Here is a 26,560-nt window from a genome sequence, read left to right as displayed (position 1 = left end):
CTTTTAAATATTTAATGACTCATTTCCATATCTAAACATAAACTTTCAGATAAACTTTAAATACGAAAAATCTCTGCCTCTTTGTAAATAATAAACTGCAGAAGTTTGATGGTGATATTTAATAGTTAAAATATATTTTTTTCTTGTTTATTTCTGTCTCCCCCATATATTGATGAAATATGCTTCCTGGTGTCGTCATCACTAACGCCCCTCAGAGGAGGCCTCTGATTGGTCCGCGCAGCAGACCCCTCCCCCCCTCCACCTCATCTTCTTCTTTCAAACTAACAGTTGAGCAACGGTTAACGTTTCTTATCGGTTACCAGGAGTCTCCGCCGAAAACAGCGCAATTTAACCGGGTCAAACTGACGTCTGTTGACTCGGGACAAACGACTGTTTTCTCTCTAATGTGTGCAGAGTGAAAGCCCGCCCTCTTCCGCGCCCACAGGCCAACGGCAGGAGGGCAGAGTCGGAGGACGGTACATTGTTTTGAACGCGCTAGCTAACTTTTTGCAGAGTTTGTTTTTTAGAAGCTAACCGTTAGCATCAAACGCGCTAATAAAAGTCGACCGAGCGCTTTCTGTAGCTTAGCTTAGCTCCGGGCAAAATGGTGACTTTCTCGGCGGCGGTCAGACCCCTCATCTCCCACCTCCAGCGGCAGCTCGTCAGACACGGCAGGAGTCACCGGATAACGGCCGTCAGAAGATGCAACCTGACGGCTTGTTCCAGCAAATATGTGCTGTCTCAGAGTGAGTACGACCAGGTAGCATGGAGCTGTTGTTGTAACGTTAGCCCCCGGTGATCCAGACACAGCTGTTCATAGTCACACAGCTTCATAGGAGGACATGCTAATTTAACGTTCTCTCAGTGTCAGTGTGTTCATTAGCATAGCAGTGGTTTGGCTGTCACATCCATTGTAGCTTTAAAGCCCTTTATTGTGGCCCAAACACTGCAGCAGTCACTTTTGTTGTCATCTGAGTAACGTGTGCTGAGCGGCGGAAAAGCTCGTACAGGACTCTGGTCACGGCTGGATTTGGTTCAATCCTTTCTCTGGTCATTCAGCTGTGTTGAGGCTCCAGGTTTTCCAGATAAGCGCTGATATCCCCGGATCTCTGCCCCATATAGAGGCCATATGAAGCCCTTTCACCTACATAGCTGCCTCGGATCTCTGTCCCATATAGAGGCCATATGAAGCCCTTTCACCTACATAGCTGCCTGCCTATTGGTTGCACACATGCATGGTGTCAGGGACGTTGTTAGAGCCAAATGCAATTAGGGGATTTACTTTTACACCACTTATCTTTATTATTTTGTGTCTTTATAGTGTCTGTGGTATCTAGATTGAAGTTTTTTGTGCACAGGAGTCCAACTACAGCTCCTGAACACATCATGTGGTAGATGTTGGATAAACAAGTTGCAGCATGTGACGAACTGTGATCAAGATAAACCAGTGGAGCAGCATTTATTTTAGAGCTGCACAATACATCAAACACATCATGCTTTTTTGGTGCATGACACTAAAAGAAAACACAGTTCTTGCTCGTTTCTGTGGAAAATCTACAAAAGAAGTCTGTCTGATAAAACATTCTAGAAGGGTCCTTGAATGCACCAATTTTTTTTGCATTTATTCACAAGATTCTACTCTCAGATGTATGTCGCTTTGGATAAAAGCGTCTGCAAATGAAATTGTAGAATTGTAGAAGATTCAGAGTTTGTTGACATGCAGTTTCCATGTGTGAAGACACAGAAAAGGAAGATTCGGTTGCAGAAAAGAAACATGATGCCACTTGTAGGGCTGCAAAATTAATGAAATATAAATTGCCATCACGGTTTTGGCTTCCCACAAATAATTAAACATGATTGCTAACAGAAAATAGCCCATCACTTAGTGTCAACGTGGGTAAAGTTGGCATTAGAACGCCTCATTTCTCTATTTTCAGAGTAATTTTTGGTGTCACACCCGTTTGATCTGCAGTAACTAAATGGAGACTAGAAGCTCCTCTTTTACCAAAGCATGCATATGAGGCATTTAGGGAACATTGGTAAATTGTGGTGTCTGTCATTAGTAAGTGAGGTATTGTAGGCTCAGTTTTATTTATAGTTTTAATTCAGATTGTTTTAGTTCATATGATTCATTAGCAGGAATGTAGCTCTAAATAACAGTGAAAGCAGTGCTCTCTTTCTTCACATTTAAATCAAAGAATAATTGTTTCATCAATCCTGATTTAAATATTGATCAAAAATAATCATGGCAACCATTTTTGGACAAATCTTGCAGCCTTCATCAGTTGTATGGAAATATTTTAGCCACGGAAAGAGTGATGGCGACCAAAAACAGGTACTGTGTGAACAATCTCTTGCAATTTTTGCAGTTAATTTGTTTGACTGTTTTCAATTCTGCATGACGGGTCACATCTGAATGTTATTTAATGCATTATTTCCTCTGCTTTTACCAGCGTTACACCATATGAGAAAAGCTCCAAATGGTTTACACTCAGAAATATAATATTGCCTAAAAAGGAAATATTTCAGTGTCATTTTTTTCCATTTTCGTGCCACCCTGAGTTATTTGTGGCATTTACATGTCGGCCCACTGGGATGAGTCATTTCCTTTAATTTGGTCTTCAAAACAGCAGAGCAGGTCTGACGAGTCCCAGCAGCGTCCTCACTGCACCCACTAACATCAGCGTTGTCTCTCAGGCCAACTGGAACCACACAGTAAACATGCAAAAAACATTCAGAAATGGAAAGAGTGTCCAGTACTGCCGAGCTTTGATGTTCAACCATGATAATAAAATAAGTTTATATTTAACTTTAACTAGCTCGTTGTTCTGGGCACCGTCTGACCAAAGAATAATGAAAGGGCTCTTGGGTTAATTTTAAATCTGTCCATTGGCCTCATTTTTCTATTTTTCTTGTGCTTCCTCCACTCTTCAGGTAATGATATCTGACTCACAGAAAATGATGACTTCCTTGAAGTAGAGAGGTGCACTACTTTCATTTTGACATACCAGGTATAGATGCACTCTGTGCCCTGAGTTGAGCCTTACAGGCAAAACCGCAAAAAGAGAACAAATTCCACCTCCTTCAGTGGGTTTGACAGATCCAGACATTGACTTCAGTCCCTGGAAATGACCTCCTGGAACCCCAATCCATAACCTTAAAGTATTTTGGTAGATTTAGTTACAGTCTGTGATGAAGTGCTGCCTGAAAACTGCAATTCAGGGACCAAAACACCCTTAAATTTTCTATTAATGTTATCTGATCAGGCAGATTGTTTCAGTTTTCTCTGCAGAGGCTTTGAGACATCTCCAAGGATTTTACTATTTTCTTACTCACAGTTTTTGTTTAAACTATTTCCATGCCAGATTATATTAATAATAATTTTATGTATATAGCACCCTTAAGAACAGCGTTCACAAGGTACTTTTACAGTTAAAACATGCAACACAGATAATCAAGCAAGATATAGGAGACAAGCCAGAGCAGTCAATTAAAGTAATATTAAAAATGTCAATAAATTAAATGAATAATTATCTAGATTGGCACCAAATCAAACAAGGGAACTAGACGGTTTAAAAATGAAAGAATAAGATTGAGGGTTAAAATTAAAAGTCAAAAAATTGGAGAATTAAAGAATTATGAGAGAGACGACATCACACCAAAGAACCAGGTAGCTAAAATAAAACAAGAGAGAACATCTGACATAGACAGGACATGATACAGAATAAAACACTAAAACTAATTAAAGCTAAAAGTAAACTTCGCTTAAAAACAAGTCTATAAAAGTGTGTTTTAAGAAGTGATTTCAAAGAAGTTACGGACTCTGCAGGCCTCATCTCCTCAGGCAGAATTACCATGTAAAACCCATTAACGAGACATTTACATCAGCGAGCTACCAATAAAGGGTTGAAAATACTCTTTTTTTTACCATATTTATGTGTTTTAATTCACCAGATTTGCTAAAAGCCATCAGTTACATCAGTTTCTATGATATTTTTACATCCATAAACTTGTGTTAATTACCAGAACCACCTCTCAGCACTCTGTTGTCTCTGTTTGGTAGCAGGTTTGACTGGAGTGAAGCTGTGATTCTCTCCCTGTGTGGCACGAAACTAATTGGCTCAGAACATGTTGTTATGCTGGCCGTTCAAGTCTCTGAAAGTGCTTTCATTGTTGCTTCACTTCCAAGTCACAATCAAAGGGCCAGTCCCAGCTCTCCTATTTTGTGTTTTATTTGCTTTTCTGTGAAGCTTTTATTGCGCTGCGGCTTCACAAAATGCAATATGTTGCTGAGTTAGCAGAACTTTTTCAGCTAAATTCTTCACCTAGAGTCCAATTTCTCTACTTAAGCTTAAACAAAGAACAAGCCTTGAACAAGTATGTAAAAACCTCTAAAGTTTATTGAAATTCTTTACTAAAAGTCTAATTTCTTTACTTAAGATAACAGATCATAGAACAAACCAGAAGCAAACCTGTAAAGGCCTCTAAAATTTCAGACTTTTGTAATTTTGTCTAAAATGATTCTACAGAAGCTGTAGATATTGTGCTGGTACGTTCTAAATGGTTGCTTAGCACGAGGATCTCCATCTCTATCAAAAATGGCACAAGTGATTAGTTGAGAAAAGTAAGATTTTGCAGCAACACGTGTAAAAGTTTTAGGTTTTTGGCCTTTATCCTCCAGAGTTTTACTGGCTAAGAATTAAGGATCACAATACCGACTACTGGCAATTAGGAAAGACTGGAAACCGATATACATGAAACCCTATACAGGAGGTCCTTGGTTTACAACGTCCTCGACTTCTGTTGTTTCACCGTTAAGTCAGAACTGATTATGGGTCGGTCCTCATTTTAACGTGCAGCGTTTCATCGTTACGTCAGAACTAGTTCAGTGGAACTAGTTGGCGAGTAGAGCGGATGAATACGTCATCATGCGCCGCTGTAAGACGACTTTGTTTACATTTTCGCTGTTTCTTTCCCACCAAGTTGTGTTTCAGTGTGAGATAGTGACTGTTTTCGTTACTGTAGTTGTACAAATATGAAAACTGATTGATATCGTGATGCATGTAACAGCTATATATATATATATATATATATATATATATATATATATATATATATATATATATATATATATATATATATATAGACACACACATTTCTTTTAGTTACAGTTTTGAATTCACATATTTCTGTTAGTGAGAAGCGTAAATACACATTTTTATTTTAGTTATATATATATATATATATACACACACACACACACACACTCTTTTAGTTAAAACTTTGAATACACAAGTTTATTTTACTTAGAACTTTCAATACACGCGTCTCTTAGTTAGGTTTGTTTTAAAATGAACCTAGTTATCAATGAATAATAAAACTCTAAACATTAGGCTGCAATTTAAAGTTTGTAAGATACTTTGTCTATAACCTTTTACTTTTTTTGCAGTTTAAACTTGGCCAATTATTTCTAAGACCTGCATTTGTGAGTTATAGCTCTTCATCTAACAAACTGGATGCAGCCTCTGACTTTAGAAAGGAGCTAAGAAAACATTTTGTTGTGTATAAAGTAACTGCAGAGGACTAAGTGAGAATTCAAGTGCTTCATATCTGACTTGTTCCTTTCGGTGTCCTGGTTGCACGATATCCCTCACATACCTGCCACATGTGACCACGGTGCCTCTGTTCTTAGCATGCTACATTAATCCAGCAGCAGGGAGGTCAGAGCTTTTTTTAAAGCAGCAACAGAGCGTGTGCAGAGGAGGAGAATGCTGCTGTTAAGGGTACGCTGGCTGCAGAAGCACTGATTTCATTTTTTCTCTGACCAGTCAAACAGACAGTGATAATTTGTAATTCAGTTTGAACCTGTTTAACAATAGTTTCAGGTTTCTCAAACATCTTTAGGATTAGTCTGAGTGCATGATGCTGCCTTGCTATTGTATATTTATCAACCAAAACACGTTAAAATGTGTTGACAGAAGTAATAGTGGTTGTTGTGGTGGATCAGACTGTCAGAAATGCAGTGAGTGCATCAGTGAGGAGCTTGTGGAGAAACAAAGTCTTGTTTCATTAGAATTTTGGCCTCAGGCTGCTTTGATATGTCGGTAAACAGCTGACAGATGTGGTTACGGCTGCAGAACCGCAGTATTTCTGAAAATCAAGTTCCATCCACCTCCCACTTGCTGAGGTTTCTGACTTAACTACAGATATCTGGAACCTCGTTCTAATTACTTAAACTCAGAGATATCTAAAAAGGACAGTGTAGATATTTTAAATCAAGGGGAACTGAAGATATATTATGTTGATCATACTGATATATGAAATTTTAATTACAACTAGTCAGAATTCAGCTGCAGATATCTGCAATGTAATTTTACCAAGTCAAAACTCTAATTCAAGATATCACTGGTTGCATTTAGTCAGAATTCCAGTTTGAAATACGTAAAATGTCATTTTTTACTACTTAAAACTTACAGATTTTTTTTACTCCTTTTCTCTTCCTCTGTCTTTCCTGCCATCAGTTTTCTGAAGAAACCAAAGAATCCCTTGTTTTTCTTGGTTTTGACAGGGACCTCTTTGTTGTCCACCTCTGGGGTTTCTTGTTCCTCCTCAATTTCTTTTATACGTGCCTAGCAGAAAAGCTGTTTATTTTTGAAATACACTGCTGCTTTTTCTTTAAACCATATTTATGTGTTTTAATTCACCAGATTTGCTAAAAGCCATCAGTTACATCAGTTTCTATGATATTTTTACATCCATAAACTTGTGTTAATTACCAGAACCACCTCTCAGCACTCTGTTGTCTCTGTTTGGTAGCAGGTTTGACTGGAGTGAAGCTGTGATTCTCTCCCTGTGTGGCATGAAACTAATTGGCTCAGAACATGTTGTTATGCTGGCCGTTCAAGGCTGTTATTGAAAGTCTCTGAAAGTGCTTTCGTTGTTGCTTCACTTCCAAGTCACAATCAAAGGGCCAGTCCCTTAAGATTGATCAGTTTGTCTCCTCTGTTTTGTCAATATTTCACTGTTTTATCACTTTTAACACCCACTAAGATGAAGTTAAAAGTTAAAAGGAGTTAGAATTGTTCTCCAGTCTCTGTTTCAGGTTAGTCTGTGGCTCCCTCATATCTTAGCCACTAGCCGCTAGCTGTTAGCATTAGCTGCTGTGAAAGTAGTGAATTTCCTGATTCATGGTGAAGGCTGCGCTCTTTGTTCAGTTTCTGCATGTTGTATCTCTGCTAAAAAGACATGTCTGTTAGGTAATCGTGCTTTAAGAGCCAAAATAGCATATATGAATGAATGAATGAATGTTTTTATTTCAGACAGGTGAGCAAAAAAACCCCACAAAAGCAAATCAGAATATTCAAAACAACAAAGCAAAATAAAACACAACAAAACAAAGCAAAACATAATAATCATAAGTCACTTAGTACCCCACTCCCATAGTTACTGAAGTACATTTTTACAAACAACGTAGAAGATAAATAATATAAATAAACTATTAAATAATCAGTGATATACCCGTGTCAAAGCCCCTCCTCCTCCCTGTACCTCATGAAAACCATGTTTTTGTACTGCTTGGACAGGCATATTTAATTTATTTTATCAGGAATCTTTTAATAAAAATGACAATACCACCACTCAGCCCTGATAATCAGCCAATCAGGGGTCTTTTGAGGTCAATACAAAGTAGTTATGATTGTCTGCATACAGTAAAAGAAAGATAATGAGTTTATATTGTCTTATTTAGCAGAAATGTGTAAAAACTTTTGTTATTTTTGTCAATTTGACAAACAAAAATGTCTATTGTATTCAGTTAAATGAAACCCTAATTAGCACAAGTGGGTAAAAAAGTCAAGCGCTGTGTTTGTTCTCAGTTGTAATCACTTCAGTTGTGGAGATTCTGCTTTTGTGCTGCTTAAAAGGGCTGCCAGAAATTCCTGTATGCAGGAAAAGCCCTGATCCTGTGTTAAATGAGCAGAGATTCAGTGAAGTCAGCATCTTGCTCCGAGGCATCTCCGCCGGTCAGATGTTTGTTGCAGGAATGAAGCCCGTGATCATGTGTGCTCTCAGCGTGCTCGTCCTCCGTACTGGTTCATGACATCCCATAGTCAACCTCACAGCTGACGGTTACAAAAGTGAATGAGCCCGATTGGCTTTGCCAGCACTTATTGTGGCGATAACAGAGTCAGGCGGCCAACTTCCCCCAGGAGGAGCCGCTGAAATCCGACCAAGATGAAGGTCATCTCCCAGTCAGACCTGTTCGGCTCGGCTCTCTGGATGAATGAAGAGGAAAACAATAGACTGAGCTGCCTTTGTGCCCTTTGACAGCTGCACCTTTTTTTTCTCTCTCTGCAGATCTTAATCCACGTCAGACAGGGAAGCAGTGTTTTCAAAGATTTTTATGAGTATTTTTTTTGGTTGGATTTCAAAGCAAAGGCGCAGAAAAAGGCAGAGAAAGGGAGGCAGAGAAAGCGAGCAGAGTTTAATTAGTAGTCGGGTCCGTTGACAGACGTTGGCCCGAGCCGGCGGTTTGAGCGGCCAGAGGTCCTGGTCTGGTTCTCCTGCTGTGGAGGGGATCTGGGGGCGTGCCAGGACATTCCGTGTGTCACTTTCAGTACAGCCGGCCCACTTCTCTCTTATTTAGTAATGTCCTTTAAGGAAAAAAAAAAGAGGACTAGAAGGAAGCACTATTGCTCACTTGTTCCTTTTTCATTCAGTTCCTTCTTGCAGCTCAAGGAGGAAGGATTTCCAGCACTGTCACTGTGTAGCTTGTGGTTGGTTTTGGTTTAATTTAAGAATGGATTGTCTAAAAATGAAGGAAGCGGCCGAGTACAACATGAAAAGTAGGCGTCAGCATTTCTTCATCCAGTTTTCCGTTGTCTCTTTACAGTTTGAACTGCCATTTAACTGTCTAATCTGATTTTTCTCTTTGATTTCCTTCTGCCGCTTCTTCTTCTCCTCCTCCTCACCTCCAGTGCATCCCATGTGGCAGGGACCCCTCGCGGTACCAGGAGGCGATCGACAGTCTCCCATAGACATCGTCGTGAGAAAGAGCGTCTTCGATTCGAAGCTGAAGCCGCTGGAGACGGAGTACGACCCCCAGACATGTCAGCAAATCTGGAACAACGGTTATTCCTTTCTGGTCGAGTACGACGACACCACAGACAAGTCCAGTGAGTAGTTTTTTGTGGCTTTTGCTGTAAAAAAAATCATTTAAATACACTCATGTGTACCTCGTAGACATCTAAAAAGCAAGATTAGCATTGGAGGAATGAAAGTTTTCATGTACACAAGAGGATTATGTGTATGTGGGGAAATGCAGTAATCAACCCTACACTCAGAGCGCCACATGGAAATAGAAATCATGACTGTCATGTGACTCTGCTGACCCCCACAACTACAACATAATCTGCTTTTAAAGTGTTGAACATATTGGCATAATTACATAGAACATTATAACCTCCCAAAATCATCAGGAAGCTAAATATAAACTGTACTGTGGTGGAATTAGAAATAACCAGTCTGCAGGTGTCTCTCATGCTCTGTGTATTATGAGCTTAGAGGGAACAAAGGCAGGTTTGTAGGAGTTAAAAGTGAGGATTAGGATTTTCCTAGTAATATAAACAAAGAGTGACGTGTCCCTGGCAGGAGAACAGACTGTCTCTAAACTGATTGCTGCAGTATATAGATAGGAAAAAGTAATGGGGTTGTATTTATGGCACTGATAAGAAGTTTATGGAGCAATAGAATACTTTACAGGTGATTGTAGTTTCTCACTTTCTAGGAGTCTTTAGGTCAGTGTTTCATCCATTCAGTAACAATAAAATGTGTGAAAGTACAAAGCGCTGATGTCCTCATGACTTTGTTGTGCAGCGCTGAAAGGGGGCCCCCTGCAAGACAGGTTCAGGCTGTGTCAGTTCCACTTCCACTGGGGGGAGAGCAACTCCTGGGGATCCGAGCACACCGTGGACAGGAGGCTGTTCCCTGCAGAGGTAACTGCAAAATATGAAAAATAACTCCAGTAAGGAGGTGAAAGAGGGTCACGTACAAACACACAATCATAAAGAGTAGAGATGTCTGATATTGGCTTTTTGGCCAATAACCGATATGCTGATATTGTCCTATTTCCGATTCCCATTTAACTAATTTTAGGTAACATCACATATCTCCTTTTGTGAAATTAACACATCACGCCTCATTTTATTGTGATGCTCCATTGGATGCATTCTCAAATGCAACAAAGCTTTCAAATGTAAACATTGTGCAAAATAAGATAACTACTTCAACTTAAGTTGTGGAAAAATGCCATATTTATTTTTATTAATTGTCTCAAACAACAGTTCACACTCTCTCTCCCTCTATGAGTAAATGCAGGCAAAATCCAGGCGTAATTTTCTCAGTTTTCATGATAGGCAAAAAAAACAATAACGATATTGACCGATATTACATTTTTTTTGCCAATATCAGGCCGATAATATCGGTGGGCCGATGTTTCTGGACGTACCATATGAAGGTGTTTCAGCTTCTCAAAGTGGCTGTTTTACTTTTATTTTATCACCATCAATCCACAGACAAGGCTGTGTTTTTGAATGGCTGTAAGTCACACATCAAAAAGTGACAAATCAAAAGCTTTTTATTGTCTCTTACTTCATCAAAGCTGTGAGATTTAGGTCAGTTGTTTGTAGACGTGGAAATCAGCGTTCCGGTTTGCGTCATGAGCTGATTTATTGGGCTAATTACTCTCTGGAATTTCACTTGCTTGGTGGTAAAGAGAAAAGCTGAAAATCATTTTGTTTGTATTGATGCAGTTTTGACACGCCTGTTCAACCTTTAATAGCTACGCTGGGTTGCAGATTTATACACTTCAGTTGTTCCTTGTCAGGAAGAACATTTCAGATCCCACAGGGTAACATTCTTCCTGTCCACAACTGTCATTTCATTCTTCCAGGGCAAATGAAGATACTTTGACCAGTCATATGTTTGTGGCTTCTTATTACAGATGTCTAGAATTTTTGCAGCTCACATTGTGACTATCTGCCACTGAATAATGACTCATTGTGATTAAAGTTGTACATATCTACAGTTTAATTTCAACTAGTTGTAATTATAATTCCAGATAGCTTTAATTTCCCTCTATTCAACAGATCTACAATGTTGTTTTCAGATATCTATAATTAAGTTTAAAGTAGTGAAAAATGACATTTTAGACATCTGCAACTGATATTCTGACTCATCTAAATGCAACCAGAGATATCTTAAATTAGAATTTCGACTTGGAAATCTGCAGCTGAATTATGACTAATTGTGATAAAGTTTTACATATCTACAGTTTAATTTTGATTAGTTGTAATTATAATTCCAGATGGCTTTAATTTCCTTCAATTCAGCAGATCTACAATGTTGTTTTTAGGTATGTATAATGAAGTTTGAAGTGGCCAGAACGATGTTGTACGTGTCTCAAACTGGAATTCTGATTTGTCTAACTGCAACCACAGATCTTAAATTACAGTTTTGACTGAGTACAATGACGTTGCAGATATCTGCAGCTGAATAATAACTAATTGTAATTAAAGTTTTATATATCTGCAGTTTAATTTGGACTTGCTGTAATTATAATTCCAGACAGCTTTAATTTCCCTTAATTAAACAGACCTACCATGTTCTTTTTAGATATCTATAATTAGATTTTACGTTGTCAAAAAGTAGGTTTTAGATATCTGAAACTGGAATTCTGACTTGTCTAAATGCAACCAGATATCTGAAGCTGAAATATGACTAGCTGTAGTTAAGGTTTTACATATCTACAGTTTAATTTTGATTTGTTGCAATTATAATTCAAGATATCTTCAATTTCCCTTCAATTTATGATATCTACATCGTCCTTTTTAGATGACTGTAATTCTGTTTAAAGTGGTCAGTCCATGTCTCAACCTGAAATTGACAAGTTAAAATGCAACCAGGGATATGCTGAATTACAGTTTTGACTCCAAAAAATTACGTAGATTTCTGCAGATGTAGTATGATGGGTTGTAATTAAAATTTTAGATATTTACTGTTAAATTCTGACTAGTCATACTTGTATTTCAAGATGTACTTGATTCCCTTCAATTTGACATCTGCATCGTCCTTTTAAAAAAAACAAAGAAGAAAAGGAAAAAAAATAATAATTGTAGTTGTTTGAAAGCAGAAACAATATCAATCAAAAACAAGGCAACAAATTCTATTTCTGCATGTTTCTGCTTCTCTGAACAAACAAAACTTAATTACATTCTAGCTGTTGTTCAAAAGACAGTTCACTTCATGCAGTTTGTTGGTTGAACAAAAGTTCATTAAATTTCTATAACTCGAAACGATTAATGCAGATAGTTGTGTTTATTTATTTTTCAAACATTTCAAACATTGCTTTCTAAAGTGGATGGTGCTCAGAGTTACAGCGAAATATATCATTTAATTAATAAAATGTTTCATGACTGTCAAACTGTTACATGTTTATGGATCAGTCAGTGAGTCACTCATCTCAGATTTAGTTCAGAGTTGACTTATTTGTTATTTTAGACCCAAAGCTAAGTTCTCTAAAAATATTTCAGCTGAAATTGAGATTTGAGAAAACTTTCACACCCATGAGAATGAGTGGAGGAAATTCTCAAAAGCCGTTTTCATGTCTCTGTTTGTCAAGTCTGTATGATCCTATTATTCACGATAAGCTTTTGTTTGTCATCTCCTCCTCATAGTAGTTGGAGTTGGGATGGATAACAACTAGTCCAGCTACTATACGAAGGAGATGACCACAAAAGTTCATTACAGACAGCATACAGTAAAAAGTAGCTTATTGTATATGATCAGCTTTGGAACCCACAGCAGATTCAAATTTGGAACGGTTGCTAAAAGGGCTTTTCTAAAAAATATCCTGGTTTTGCTCAGGACACCCACCTGAAAGGACAAAGAAAGTACAGTAACTCCTAAAATGCTTTCATTTTTTACAATGGATAAATACATGTACAAATACATTGTTGATTACAACAAATTCATTACCTCTTTTTGTTGTTTATTTACTTACATATTATTTACCTTTGACTTAATTAGAGTATAGTATATCATCAGTAACGCTGAGAATAATTCCGGTCACCTATAGCGTCTTTCAATTGCTGAATGCCTTTTACAAACATCAAGACGGTGCAGCTCATGTATAGAATATATTCATGTTTTAATGCTGTTTATCAGTTTGTGTTAATGTTAAAGGAACAATAATGTTTGAAAAGCCACAGTTCTAACCTGTTGCACTCATTATGATTTTTTTCTGTTGTGTTAACTTTCAAACAACTATGTTTACTTTGATTCCTGAAACAGTTTAAAATAGTTTTTTTCATTCAGTAGAAAGAATGTTTTCTGCCTGTATGGTTAGAGGAGGTTTTGAGGATTTAAAAATCACACTCACAACAGTCCTAACTGATTTTAGAAAAATGCTTTGCAGTATCTTCCATTTATTTTTGTGATTGTGATGTCTACCAAGCAGTACAACTGCCACTTTTCATGACAGACTCTTCCATACAATTGATAGCTGGAAAAGATAACAAGTGTGCTGTGTGGAAGACATGGCAGCAACAGTGTATTTCAAAAATAAACACTTTTCTGCTAGGCACATGTGACATTCTAAAGTCCTTATGATGTTACCACCAGGTACAGCTGTGATGTCACATTCTGACATCAACAGACAACAGTATAAATAGGGTAGACTCACATCAAATCAGGCATTCGGTTGGTTGCAAGTATCTCCACGAGACACACAAACTAAGCCACAGAGTCAAGTACGACTACGAAGGACAACAAACCTCTACGCTAATTACAGTCTTCTACAGACGCGACATTATCTTGAGAGAATCTTTGCTCGTGCATCATGGCTCAAAGATTCAATCCCAAACGGAAACAAGGATACGCCACTAAACCTCACCATAGTGGTCACCAAAAGCAAGGCCAGGAACTTGCTGAGCTGCAAAAAGACTTGGAGAGAAGCCAGGCTGAAACCCAGCAGCTGATGGAGCGAAATCAGCACCTGAAGGAGAGCATCAACATGCTTGAGGATGACAACCAGACGATCAGTCTGAAGATCAAACAGATGAACACTCTGATCGGCATTAAGGATGCTCTTGTGGCAAACAGGGACGTTTTGATTGAAGAACTGAAAAAGCTGGGGAAGGCTGAGAGGCAACAATTCACCAAGTCCAGCATCGCCAAAGATCAAGAGCTGAATCGGCTGAAGGAACAGCTCAGACAGAAAGAAGAAGAGTTGGTGAGACTGCAGAACCAAGAGGAAGTGAAGGAGGCAGTGCAAGAGTCAAAAGACTCGGAGGAGGACAATACTGCACTGCAAAATGAAATGACTGAGGAAGAACAACTGCAGGAAGTAAAACACCTGCAGGAAGATGAGAAACTGCATGACGATGAGAAAGTGCAGGAAGATGAGAAAGTGCACGAAGATGAGAAAGTGCAGGAAGATCAGAAACTGCACGAAGATGAGAAACTGCAGGAAGATGAGAAACTGCAGGAAGATGAGAAAGTGCACGAAGATGAGAAAGTGCTGGAAAATGAGACACTGCAGGAAGATGAGAAAGTGCAGGAAGATGAGAAACTGCAGGATGATGAGAAACTGCCAGATGAGGACACAGTCTCAGAGGATGAGATAAAAGAAATTGAGGAACAAGAAACCCCAGAGGTGGACAACAAAGAGGTCCCTGTCAAAACCAAGAAAAACAAGGGATTCTTTGTTTTTTTCAGAAGACTGCTGACAGGAAAGACAAAGGAAGAGAAAAAGAGCAAAAAAGAAAAAAAAGAGAAATATGGCTGCTGGAGTTGGTTGCATTAAAGTGTGGTGATGACAGCAGGCTGAGACGGCTGCTCTCTCAGCATCCTCCCCTCTTCTCCCTCTCCTCACCCTTTCTCCATCTACCACCTCTTCCATGACCATCCACAACCATCTCCATCTCTTCCACCCTCATCCCTCTTCTTCTCCAGGGTCCCTCCATCTATGAGTCTCCCCTCCATCAAAAACCTGCAGGAAGAAAGAAAAGAAAAAAAAACCCCGCAGGAAGAAAGAAAAGAAAAAAAAAACCTGCAGGAAGAAAGAAAAGAAAAAAAAAACCTGCAGGAAGAAAGAAAAGAAAAAAAAACCTGCAGGAAGAAAGAAAAGAAAAAAAAACCTGCAGGAAGAAAGAAAAGAAAAAAAAACCTGCAGGAAGAAAGAAAAGAAAAAAAAAACCTGCAGGAAGAAAGAAAAGAAAAAAAAAACCTGCAGGAAGAAAGAAAAGAAAAAAAAACCTGCAGGAAGGCAAGAAACTGCCAGATCAGGACCGAGACACAGAGAAGGAGATAAAAGAAACTGAGGAGGAACAGGAAACACTGGAGGCGGACAACCAAGATGCCCCTGCCAAAAAAATAAAAAATAGAAAAATAAAAAATAAAAAAAAACCAAGGGATTCTTTGGTTTCTTCAGAAAACTGGTGGCAGGAAAGACAGAGGACAGAATTCTCACTTAGTCCTCTGCAGTTACTTTATACACAACAAAATGTTTTCTTAACTCCTTTCTAAAGTCAGAGGCTGCATCCAGTTTGTTAGATGAAGAGCTATAACTCACAAATGCAGGTCTTAGAAATAATTGGCCAAGTTTAAACTGCAAAAAAAGTAAAAGGTTATAGACAAAGTATCTTACAAACTTTAAATTGCAGCCTAATGTTTTGAGTTTTATTATTCATTGATAACTAGGTTCATTTTAAAACAAACCTAACTAAAAGAGACGCGTGTATTGAAAGTTCTAAGTAAAATAAACTTGTGTATTCAAAGTTTTAACTAAAAGAAATGTGTGTACTTAAAGTTCCAAATAAAAGAAATATGTGTATTCAAGACTGTAACTAAAAGAAATGTGTGTGTGTGTGTATATATACACACACACACACACACACACACACACACACACACACACACACACACACACACACACACACACACACACACACACACATATATATATATAAAAAACTAAAATAAAAATGTGTATTTAAGGTTCTAAGTAGAAGAAATATGTGTATTTACGCTTCTCACTAACAGAAATATGTGTATTTAAGGTTCTAACTAAACAAAACATGCATATTCAAGGTTGTAACTCAAAAAAAATGTGAATTTAAAGTTCTAACTAAAAGAAATACGTGTTTTCAAAGTTCTACATTTAAATGGAAATGCATAAGTAAAGTAAGTTAAATGTCTTTTTCCAAAACTGCCTGGAAAACAATCTCTCTAAGGGTTAAAACAGGATTAAACTGAAACAAACACTGCAGTATGTTCACAGAGCAAATGTTTGCAGTACTTTTCCTTCATGCACTCCTCTTGAAGTACTGCAGAGTATATTGACTCTTTTAGGGCATGTTCCAGCGTCTTGGATGCAGCTTTGTTATTTCAACTCTTTTTATATCCCTGAAGCTGAACTCAAACATGAGGGGCATTGTTTGTCCGGTACGGTCGCTATGAACGTCTGTTTTCATGTTGTTCCATTACCTCCTCTTACGTAACAACACGTTCCACTGACTGTGTCCTCGGCCGAGCGCCTGTTGTTGAGAACTGGTGCATGTCGAGGTTCTCATCACTCAGCAGCTCTTCGTATGTCGGTGTGTCTGCAGAGCTTCAGATGACTGATAGCTGCGTGGCTTCTCAACAGAGTCAATACAGTTAACACATAAAAACACGTCACGGTCCGTTAGAAATGAGCAAAACGAGGAACTGTTGCTTTAATTAGACAAAAGAAGACGAGAAGTTGACATAAAAATATAAAAACAGATGGTATTCAACGTTACAAAAGTGACTTTGTGCAAAAAAAATGTATGTAAAACTGCATCTTTAACCCTCCTGGTGTCCTCCTTTACGGGCACCAAAAAATATTGTTCCTTTCTCTGAAAAAAATCCAAAAATTCAGCAAAAAAATCCCCAAATTTATAAAAATTTGCAAAATCTTCAGGAAGAAAATACCAAAAACTCCTTAAAAGTTTCCCTTAAAAGTTTTATTTATTTATTTTTTTAAATCTCCAAATTTGGCAAGAAATAAAAATTAAAAAAAATACAAATTGTAAATATTTTCAAAAAATTAAAAAATATCTTCCACAAAAACTCCAAAAAATATCTAAAGTGATTCCATATTTATCAGTAAAACTTCAAATATTTTCTTGTAGAACATTCAGAAAAAAATCAACCAAAATCCAGCGATTTTCGACAGATTTTGGTAGATTTTTTTCTGAATGTTCTTAAAGAAACATTTTTTTTGACATTTCTTTTTTTCCACCAAAAAAATGATCAAAAAATGTTGATGTGGAAATTTTCACTTTGAAAATATATATATATATATTTTCCCACATTTTCAAACTTTGAAACAGGTCAATTTGACCCGCAGGACGACACGAGGGTTAAAGAGCATTTTCTATTTCAGTGACAGAAGTAGTTCACAAATATTGACCAAACTGTCAAAACTGAATACTGTTTAAGGAGTAGGACACATATTAGGTGGATTAAAAGAGTCTCAAACTCCTGATGTTTACAGTGTTTGTGTTTTCAGCTCCACTTGGTTCACTGGAACTCTGATAAGTACAGCCTGTTCGAGGAGGCAGTGATGGAAGACAACGGACTGGCTGTTATTGGAGTTTTCCTCAAGGTACAGCACACTTTCAATCTTCATTTCCCTGCAAGAATTACACAAAAATGACTCATCAAAGCACGTGGACATGCCCATTTGTTTTAGAGTGAGATAGTGGTGTTTCCACTGCAGCCTGAGCTGTGATTCGAATCTGATTAATGTCTGATCCGTGTGTAGGTGGGAAAGAGACACGAGGGGCTGCAGAAGCTGGTGGACGCCCTGCCTGCAATCAGACACAAGGTTGGTCTAATGCACATGTTTACCGTTTATGAGAATAATGGTAACTTTATTTACATAGCACCTTTTATAAAATGAAAAAAGAAAACAAGGATATTCTGGAAAACCACGACTGAAGGCCGGTCAGTCTAAACATGGTGAAAGATTTTCAAATGAAATTACTACAACGCCAGATAAAATAATGAAATCCCACAACCAAACAAAGGAAACGATACGTGGAATAGAAGAAGATAGAAGTTAAACCATAAACACAAGGTTAAAAAGGATGATAGTAATAGTGTTAATAGTAAATAAGTAAATAAATACAGGGTAAAAGACAAAAAATCTAGTAAAATGAAGAAAAATCAACTACACAATACAAATAGATGATAAAAAAAATAATAAAAATAGAAATAGCCTGTAAAAATGGGTGATTTGAAAGAAGATATTGATTCAGCAGCTTTATGTCCTGATGATGGCGGAAATTTACTCTCCGGTTTAGAGACCACATTTATTTCCGTTTGCAAAAAGCGTTACAAACTTCACGTCATAAACCTGCTAAATGAAGCTGATTTTATAGAACATGGAGTCCTCTAGTTGTTAAAGCCTCTCTAACAGCAGCCAGAAGGAGCAAATCTGGTGGTGAAGTCATTTTCAACACAATGTAATATCTTGTAGAGGTCATTGTGTACCTCAGTTCAGAAAAACAGCTTTTAATTAATCCACTTTCTCAGTTAACCCCATAGAACCCAGTGTAGCGTCAGAGCTACCACTGCATTTTCATTTTTGATTGGTGGTAGATTTGAAACCAGATCAGATAGATCCATCATTCTTTTTGCATATAAAATCTGGGGAGTTCCACTAATATTTCACACATTCTCCATGTCTCAGAGCACTTTTTTGTTGCAGTGATGGCTTTGTAAAAATACACAATAAAGCGCTCATAACAAAAATCTTTATAAACGAGACTGCAGGATATTGTGCAACTTTTTACATTCATGAATTTGAGGGATACAGCTATGCAATTTTGTATTTTGTTTTTAGATTTATTGCACTCTATTGTAGTAGCTAAGACATAAGTCAATACGTATTATTAAAACTTGGGATGTAAGGGTTATATTGATGTAAAGCAAATAAAAATACTCCAAAAAATTGCACAATTGCATGTAAAAATGTAAGAATTTGTCCTGGCGGACTTGCACATTGATAAGTCTCAAAGGCTTAAAGCATTGAAAATGTGGAATTAAAATGTGGAATGTCCTCACAAACATTCAGGAAGCTTTGGAGTGTTTAAAACCAGCCTCAAGGTTGAAATAAAGTCAGTACAAAACTGTCACCACCACTGATTGCCTTTTATTTATTGTATTTATTGATTTTATTTATTATCTCACACTGATGGGCTTTAAAGGTTTGCGTTGTTTTATGGAGTGTATTCATTTTTCTGTACCTGCCCAGAGACAACAAATGCATATTAGCTGCCAGCTAACTCTAATGCAGATACTTTTAATAGCACGTTGTCTCTGCAAAATAAACAAAATAACTGTATTTTCACTGTATCTGAAGAACTGTGGAAATAGAAAATCACATCCAGTGGTCACTTTATTAGTTAAACATGATTTATAAACCTAACTTCATGCTGTTTGAGCGCCTTAATATCAACATTCATAGTTTAAACTGTGAATATTATCGTAGTTACTATTAGAAGTCTCCATTTAAAACCAGTATTTTCCTTTTCAGTGCTGCTCGTATCATTTGAAGGTGACAGATCGACTTTATATTGCTGCTACTTCCCTGTTATCACTAATAATGTCTGATAAGGCTGGTGTGCAGGATGCATGTTGAATAACACCTGTGTAATACTTATCTGGTGAATTATACATTAGATAATGATTAGTTGATGATAGTATTAACATAAAGATAAAAGCTGTATTAAAATCGCATTAGTCTAATGGAATGACACTGAAGCTGTCCACAGATTTTATGGTATCATTTAAATAAAGTTGTAAGAATTTTCTGCAGCTAATCTTCCCAATAAAATAATTCCACATTTAATCTGTTTAATACTGTGTCTGTGTTTGCCGTCCTCAGGGTAGTGTAGTGGAGTTTACCCTGTTCGATCCTGGATGTCTGCTACCCGCCAACACCGACGATTACTGGACGTACCACGGCTCTCTGACTACACCTCCTTTAACCGAATCTGTCACCTGGATCGTCATGAAGCAGCACATTGAAGTCAGCCACGACCAGGTAGGTCACATAGATTACCTCAGGATGTCATTTAGTGGTTTAGTTAAACTTAAAACTGCAATAATCATTATTTTTCACATCAAAAACGGGTGAGAACGCTTGCTTGTAGTGACAAAAATATCATCTAATACTAGCAGCAAATACACCACCATTCTAAAGTTTAGGGTCACCCAGACAATGTCATGTTTTCCATGAAAACTCACACTTTTATTCATGTGCTAACATAACTGCACAAGGGTTTTCTAATCATCAATCAACACCATTAGCTAACACAATGTAGCATTAGAACACAGGAGTGATGGTTGCTGGAAATGTTCCTCTGTACCCCTATGGAGATATTCCATTAAAAATCAGCTGTTTAGAATAGTTGTTTTCCACATTAACAATGTCTACACTGGATTTATCATTCATTTAATGTTATCTTCTCTGAAAAAAGATGTGTTTCTTTAAAAAAAAAAAAAAAAAAGACATTTCTAAGTGACCCAAACTTTTCAACCTTAGTGTGTATTCATTTAACCAGTCCTACTTTAGCTTATGAATTGTTAGTTTTGTTGGTCCTGGTGCTGAAACATGTTTTGGTCTATTAGCCACCTCGGTCCAGTGTGATATTTTTTTGCATTTGTAGTATTTTTGATCAGTTAAAGCTGTTTTATCTGATTTGAAATTTAAGCATATGTATCTGGACCGTTCCATATATTATTTTCCTCCATAAATTTATAATTTCAACATTTTTCTAAGATCGACTCTTTTATTAGATGTTAAGGCATTAGGATAAAAATACGGTGCAGCTCTGGAGTTTTTAAAGCATCTTTTAGCTCATCGTTTTGTGTTTCTTGCCTCCAGACAAGGACTGCAGGATTAATCCATTTTTAATCTCAATTCTGAGTTTTGCTTCCTGCAATTGAGTGAACTTGATTGCTCAGTTTATAGAAAACTGCAGCACTTCCTGAGTTAACATTCAGCCACCAGGATATAATCAGTGACTTTTGGCTTCACTTCCCACACATCTCTGTAGGAGACAAAATCAAACGTCTGGAGCTGAAGTTGAAGAAATATTCCCTTAAAACACATCATCCTTGTCTGAAAGTGTTTTTGACTTATAGCAGGTGATGTTAAGCAAGAACAAATGAGAGTGTAACAATTACAGAGATGAGTAAAGAAGCGACGAATTAGAGATTTTTTTGTGAGTGGAGATTAAAACCAATCTAAAATTAGAAACATTAATCCAAATGAATGCATATTAATACAACTGTTTGCTCATATTAGTCATAAATATTATGAGAGTTAAAGCAGATGGTGTTCTGCTGCCTCCATGTGGCCAAAAATAATTCATGCAGATTTTATTTATTTACTGACGTTCTTTTAAGTCTTCAAAGTCACACAAAATTCAGTGACTCACAACTACAGTTAAATAAACATAATATACCATCATTGCTTCAGTGGAGCCCAGTGCTTATAGATGTTATTGAACCGCATCTGTTTCAACAATTACATGTAAGTATAAATAAATTCAGTATGAATCAGCGACAAGACACAAAAATATGAATATAAATAAAACTTAAAAACAATGTAAAACATAAAACACTCATAAATAATGCTATGCTAATAAGTGAACTATGTATAATATGAGGTGAACTGCACAAAGCTTACATCTTATATCGTACAATATCAGTGGTGTTCCACTTTTTTCTATATAGATGAAAAATTGTTGTCATTTAGCATAAATTTTGTAGAATTATGAATTTACTCTGATGTGTAATGATGTCTATGATTTTCAACTCATAAATTAAACCTCTGAACCCCAAAATCTCCTTTTATCAAATCCAGAAACTGTCAAAGCAGAGAAAATAATGCGTTTTGAACTTTCCGACATTCCTTGAACTACTCAGAATCAACTTTATTGGCCAAGTTTGTACACAAACAAGGAATTTGACTCTAAAATAAGGTAAAAGTTGAGGAGTAGAGAAATAAACTAGAACAATACTCTACACTTTTTATGTGCTGTTCTGGTGGGAAACTTAAACAAAACCTGCAATATTTCATTAAAATCCCTTTTATTCTACATGTTTCAGTAGTTAATCTTAGACTTGGACGACTTTATTAATCCCTGGAAGGAAATTAAGTTGTTACAGCAGATATTCAGTAAAGATGTAAACAATGAGAAAATATTAGGGTATAAAGACAAGGTAAAATAAAATGTAATTAAATTACCTGGAATAAGATAAAAATATAGAAAATATAATATAGAAAAAATCAGCAGACTATACAAGAGTGACAGTATATATATTTTAAGAGTATACAGAAATGTGAAAATGACATAAGAAGGCCAATGCCATAACTGTCCAGTTTGCTTAACCAGATTCTATAAAAACTAAAAATTCTCTGCTTGTGTTACAACTGTTAAATCATTAATAAGTCAGCAATCAACAGAAAATCAGGGACTTTTTGGTTGAACAAATAATACAAATTATTATTCTTAACCAAAATAACAAAAAAATGGCATAAACGCATTTGTTCTCATTTTTGACCCACTTATGGAAGAGTCCAATCTAGCTGCATGTAAGGATTAAAGCAGTTTAATTTGTGAGTTAAACTGAACTCCAGACGACCAGCAGAGGTCTCCTGTTGTCTTTCACAATAAAACTCATTCAGCAGCAGTTGTGCTTTCATAACTTTTATATTTTAGAACCAGGTTTTCAAGTTAGCTGAAACAGTCTTAATTATGTTTGGGTGTGTCCAGATGGACAATTAATCAAACCAGCTTCACAGCATTTCAGTTCATCAGCTCGATAAAGTCTCTGTCTGACTCCAGCTGGCGGTTTTCCGGAGCCTCCTGTTCACGTCGGCCGAGGAGGAAGTCCAGAAGAGCATGGTGAACAACTTCCGGGTGCAGCAGCCTCTCCGGGGTCGAACCGTCCGCTCGTCCTTCACGCCCTTCCTGCAGGAGGCGCCGCCCGCCGAGGGCCACTGACGACGTCGGTTCAGTAACACACTGTCCACCGTTCATCTCCACAACACTTCAACAACACCTGAAGCAAACAAAAAACATATTTAAGAGAGCGACAAAGCTCCCTCTGAGGAGCTTCAGTCGTACTTTGTGCTGGTTTTCTATCATGAATGTTTTTATTTAGCTTTTACAAACGGTTTTACACAACAGGGGGATGCAGTTTCTGATTGGTTGTGTTTCATTTTTCATAGTTTGGTTTGATTGTTGCAGACCAACAACCAAAAAGGGACGGTTAATGGATAAAAACACAGAAATATGTGGTGTAAAGTGTGCACAGGTAGCTCACATTTGCACTTCAGTGCAACCTGTGCACACTTTACTCCACATATTCCTGTAAAATAATCAAACCGATCCCTGTTCATTTTCATTTTTCATATTTTGGTTTGATTGTTGCAGACCAATAACCGATAAGGGACGGCTGCTTTTGGGGGAAAACATGCAGTTTTACCACTTTTATGAACATAAATCCTATTTATTGTGCATTTCGCAGCTCGTTCGGTTACCGTACGGGAGTTAGTGGCTGCAGTGGAGCTCCGATCTCCTCACGCTGACGTTTTTATCCATAAAAGGAAGCTGAAGCTGCTCTCGGTTTACAGGAGGTTTAACACGCCGTCTGGACGGAGCCGTCTCTCCTCTGAGATACAGAGTAAATCCCAAATCATCAGTGGCTTCACACCACAGCGTCACTTTTATAAATCCTGTACGATCAGGTGCTGATTTATTGCTGATTATTTTTAATCGTCTACATTATAAAGATCAATAGAATGTGTATTTTTCTTCATCTGTTACAAAGAGATTAGCCTGTAAATGGTACATCTGACATTCAGACGCCTTTTCCTTTTACTTTGGGGGTTTTTAAACTCCCACATGCAGCCTTTTGTTACTAATATGCATAGGTTACTAAAGCACATGGGTGTGTTGTGATTGAAACGAGCAGTTCTCTGCAAACGACCACAGTGCCTTAAATGTTTCAACTCAGCCTCTCAGAGCTCGTAGATTGTCTTCCTTCAGGCTGATGTTCAGTATCGTCTCGAGGTCTTTTACTCAGACTGCAGGAGTTTCAGGAGGATTTATCCACTTTTACGCTCGAAACAATCAGCTGTAAATGATTTATGACTCCTGAAATCAGTTTACTTATTGAAATGTGGTGTTTTTTACATCACAGTTTCATCTTAAGGAGTTTAAAATGCCTTTTTAATCATAGAAATGCTGTATTGATCGACTGATATGGGTCTTTTAAAGGCTGAAGATGATTATTGGTGCTAAAGAAAGGCTTCTATACACTAAAAGTAATGTTTTAACAGAGACAACCTGTCATTTATAACTAGAGTTCTTCATTAATAAGGGTAACTAGAACTGAATGTGTAAAATAGAGATGGATCGGGTTGTCTCCTGCCGTTTTTTGTCTGCTGTTCTGTCACTGTTTTATCACTTTATTTGTCCACTAAGGTTCAAATCTTTCTCAGAGTTGTTTCTGACTGAATTAAATGTAGGTTGTTTTGGTGTTCTGGTACGATTATCACTCTACCACTAACCAAAGATAAACATTTTAACCTTTTGATCAGATATTAGAACCAAGGAAAAGGTGACATCTCCACCATCGTTTTACTCATTCAGACACGTTTTGTTTTTGAGGGTTTTTTTTCACTTATCGCTAGAGAAGGTTGTCTTGAATTTTTGAGATCACTTAAGGCAGGGATGTCAAAGTCATGCTAGTTCAGGGGCCACATTAAGTCCAGTTAGAAAAGTTCAATCTCAAGAACATTATGCCTCAGTTTATCATTTACACATTACAGCTGCCAGGTCACAGAGTGTCTAGAAAGGCTCAAAGCATTTAGTCATCTGGAACTGAATGATGTAATATTTTACTTTATGGTCAAAACAACTTGTCATGGTCTAGAAATTATTTAAAATGTATGGTTTTACTAATTTACAATCTGCAGTTAATGTCTTCTCTGTAATTTTTGCACTTTACAAAGTCGTCCCATGCTGCATGTTTGACACCCCTGACTTCAAGTGACATATTTTTCTCATATTGCACATTTAAAGTCAGACAGAAGAGGTTTCCCTTGATGATGCAACCCGTTTTAAAACTCCTGCAGTCTGAGTCGACGTGATTTATGCAGAAACTCAGCAGAAGAATCCAGTAAACGCTGCCAAGACTGACGTCTGCAGAGTGAAGGTTAGAGAGCTGCTGCCTTCAGTCAGTCGTCTGCTTTAGTTCTGTCACTTCATGTGTTTAACACAAGATTAATCAAACTAACACCATCGCATTTTACTGTTGGTAGCATTTAAAAGTGTATATATTCTAAAGTAAAATGCACAAAAGGTTTTCAAAGTGACCCAGTGGGACCAACTGACCACAACAGCCTCATAATCACCGCCTTGATGCAGAGCTTTACCTGTTGTTCTCTCTGACATCTGCAGTAAATTCAGCAGCTCTGTGGTGCTTTTTTTTCCTCTTAATTGGGAGGGAGCTCATGCAACGTTGTATCATGTAAAGAAATCTGGAAGTGCGACGCTCTGGATGAATGTGTCCGTGCAGGAAAGTTAAAAGATAAGAGAGATTTGAGGTAAAAGAGGCGGACAGATAGAAAAGATCTGGTGTTTAAAGGTTGAGTCGAGGTCACGGTTGTCTCTCGGATTCTCTTCCAACAATGAATCTGTTTCTCCGACGCTCAGACGAGGCCTCCTGAGGTGGAAGCCGCTCTGAAAGAACCCAAACGTAGAGAAAAGAGGCGATGCTTTGTGATCTGAGCGACGTTAACTAGTGGTGAAGACTGCAGACTGCTCACAGTAACACCAGAGGAGATTTCTGAAAAGTCCATGAGGTTGTCTTGCTTTTTTTCTGTGTATCAAACCAACATGGAGACAAGGGACCCACTGCTGCCTTCATCTTATTCATGTCTTTAAATCATGCACCATCATCTGCCTTCGTTTCACATTTTCATGCCTTTTTTTTTTTTTTTAATTGACGCCTTTAATGTCGTCAAACTGCAATGCAAATGTTAAATCGGTTGAAAATGGTTCTCTGAGCTGCCTTTGGGAATCGGTTTACTTCCAAATCAAGATGTTTTCTGCATCACAGCGACACCTCAAGGAGTTTGAAATGTTCGTCTCGCTGTACTCCATGTTTTGTTGCGTCTTTTCCGGCCTCCTGTATCTGTTTGGGATGTTTTAGCAGGTGTAGGTTGTGTTTCTATACACTGTACGCAGTGCATATTTTAGCTGTTTATTTGTCCAGCCCACATTCCTGCCCCAGTGAGGCCCCAGTGAGGCCCCTCTCCCTTCCCAGCATGCCTCTCTCCACCTGGTCCAGGAAGGCGTCGCCCCCAGAGACCCTCCTGTTTCTGATGTAAATATGATTTTAAAGAAACTGACATATATATATATCAATAAAGTAATATGTGATGGAAAGACGA

The 26,560-nt window shown here is 37.6% G+C and overlaps 1 protein-coding gene across 2 annotated transcripts; it reads left to right on the top strand.

Moving 5' to 3' along the window:
* Positions 1 to 283: 283 nt before the first annotated feature.
* ca5a (carbonic anhydrase Va) lies at positions 284 to 26,560 on the top strand. 2 transcript variants are annotated; one of them, XM_023270429.3, is made up of 7 exons: positions 284 to 746; positions 8,976 to 9,173; positions 9,874 to 9,992; positions 17,591 to 17,686; positions 17,846 to 17,908; positions 19,973 to 20,131; positions 22,944 to 26,560. In XM_023270429.3, exons 1-7 carry the CDS (start codon positions 605 to 607, stop codon positions 23,100 to 23,102), a joined length of 936 nt encoding a protein of 311 aa, XP_023126197.2. In that variant the 5' UTR covers positions 284 to 604; the 3' UTR covers positions 23,103 to 26,560. The 2 variants fall into 2 exon arrangements, with proteins under 2 accessions (XP_023126197.2, XP_035804169.2); XM_035948276.2 differs by lacking the exon at positions 284 to 746 and adding an exon at positions 8,688 to 8,843.

This window comes from Amphiprion ocellaris, chromosome 3 (assembly GCF_022539595.1).
Source record: "Amphiprion ocellaris isolate individual 3 ecotype Okinawa chromosome 3, ASM2253959v1, whole genome shotgun sequence".
NCBI lineage: Eukaryota > Metazoa > Chordata > Actinopteri > Pomacentridae > Amphiprion > Amphiprion ocellaris.
The sequence above is the reverse complement of the archived record's forward strand: the minus strand, read 5'-3'. Positions and strand labels throughout refer to the sequence as shown.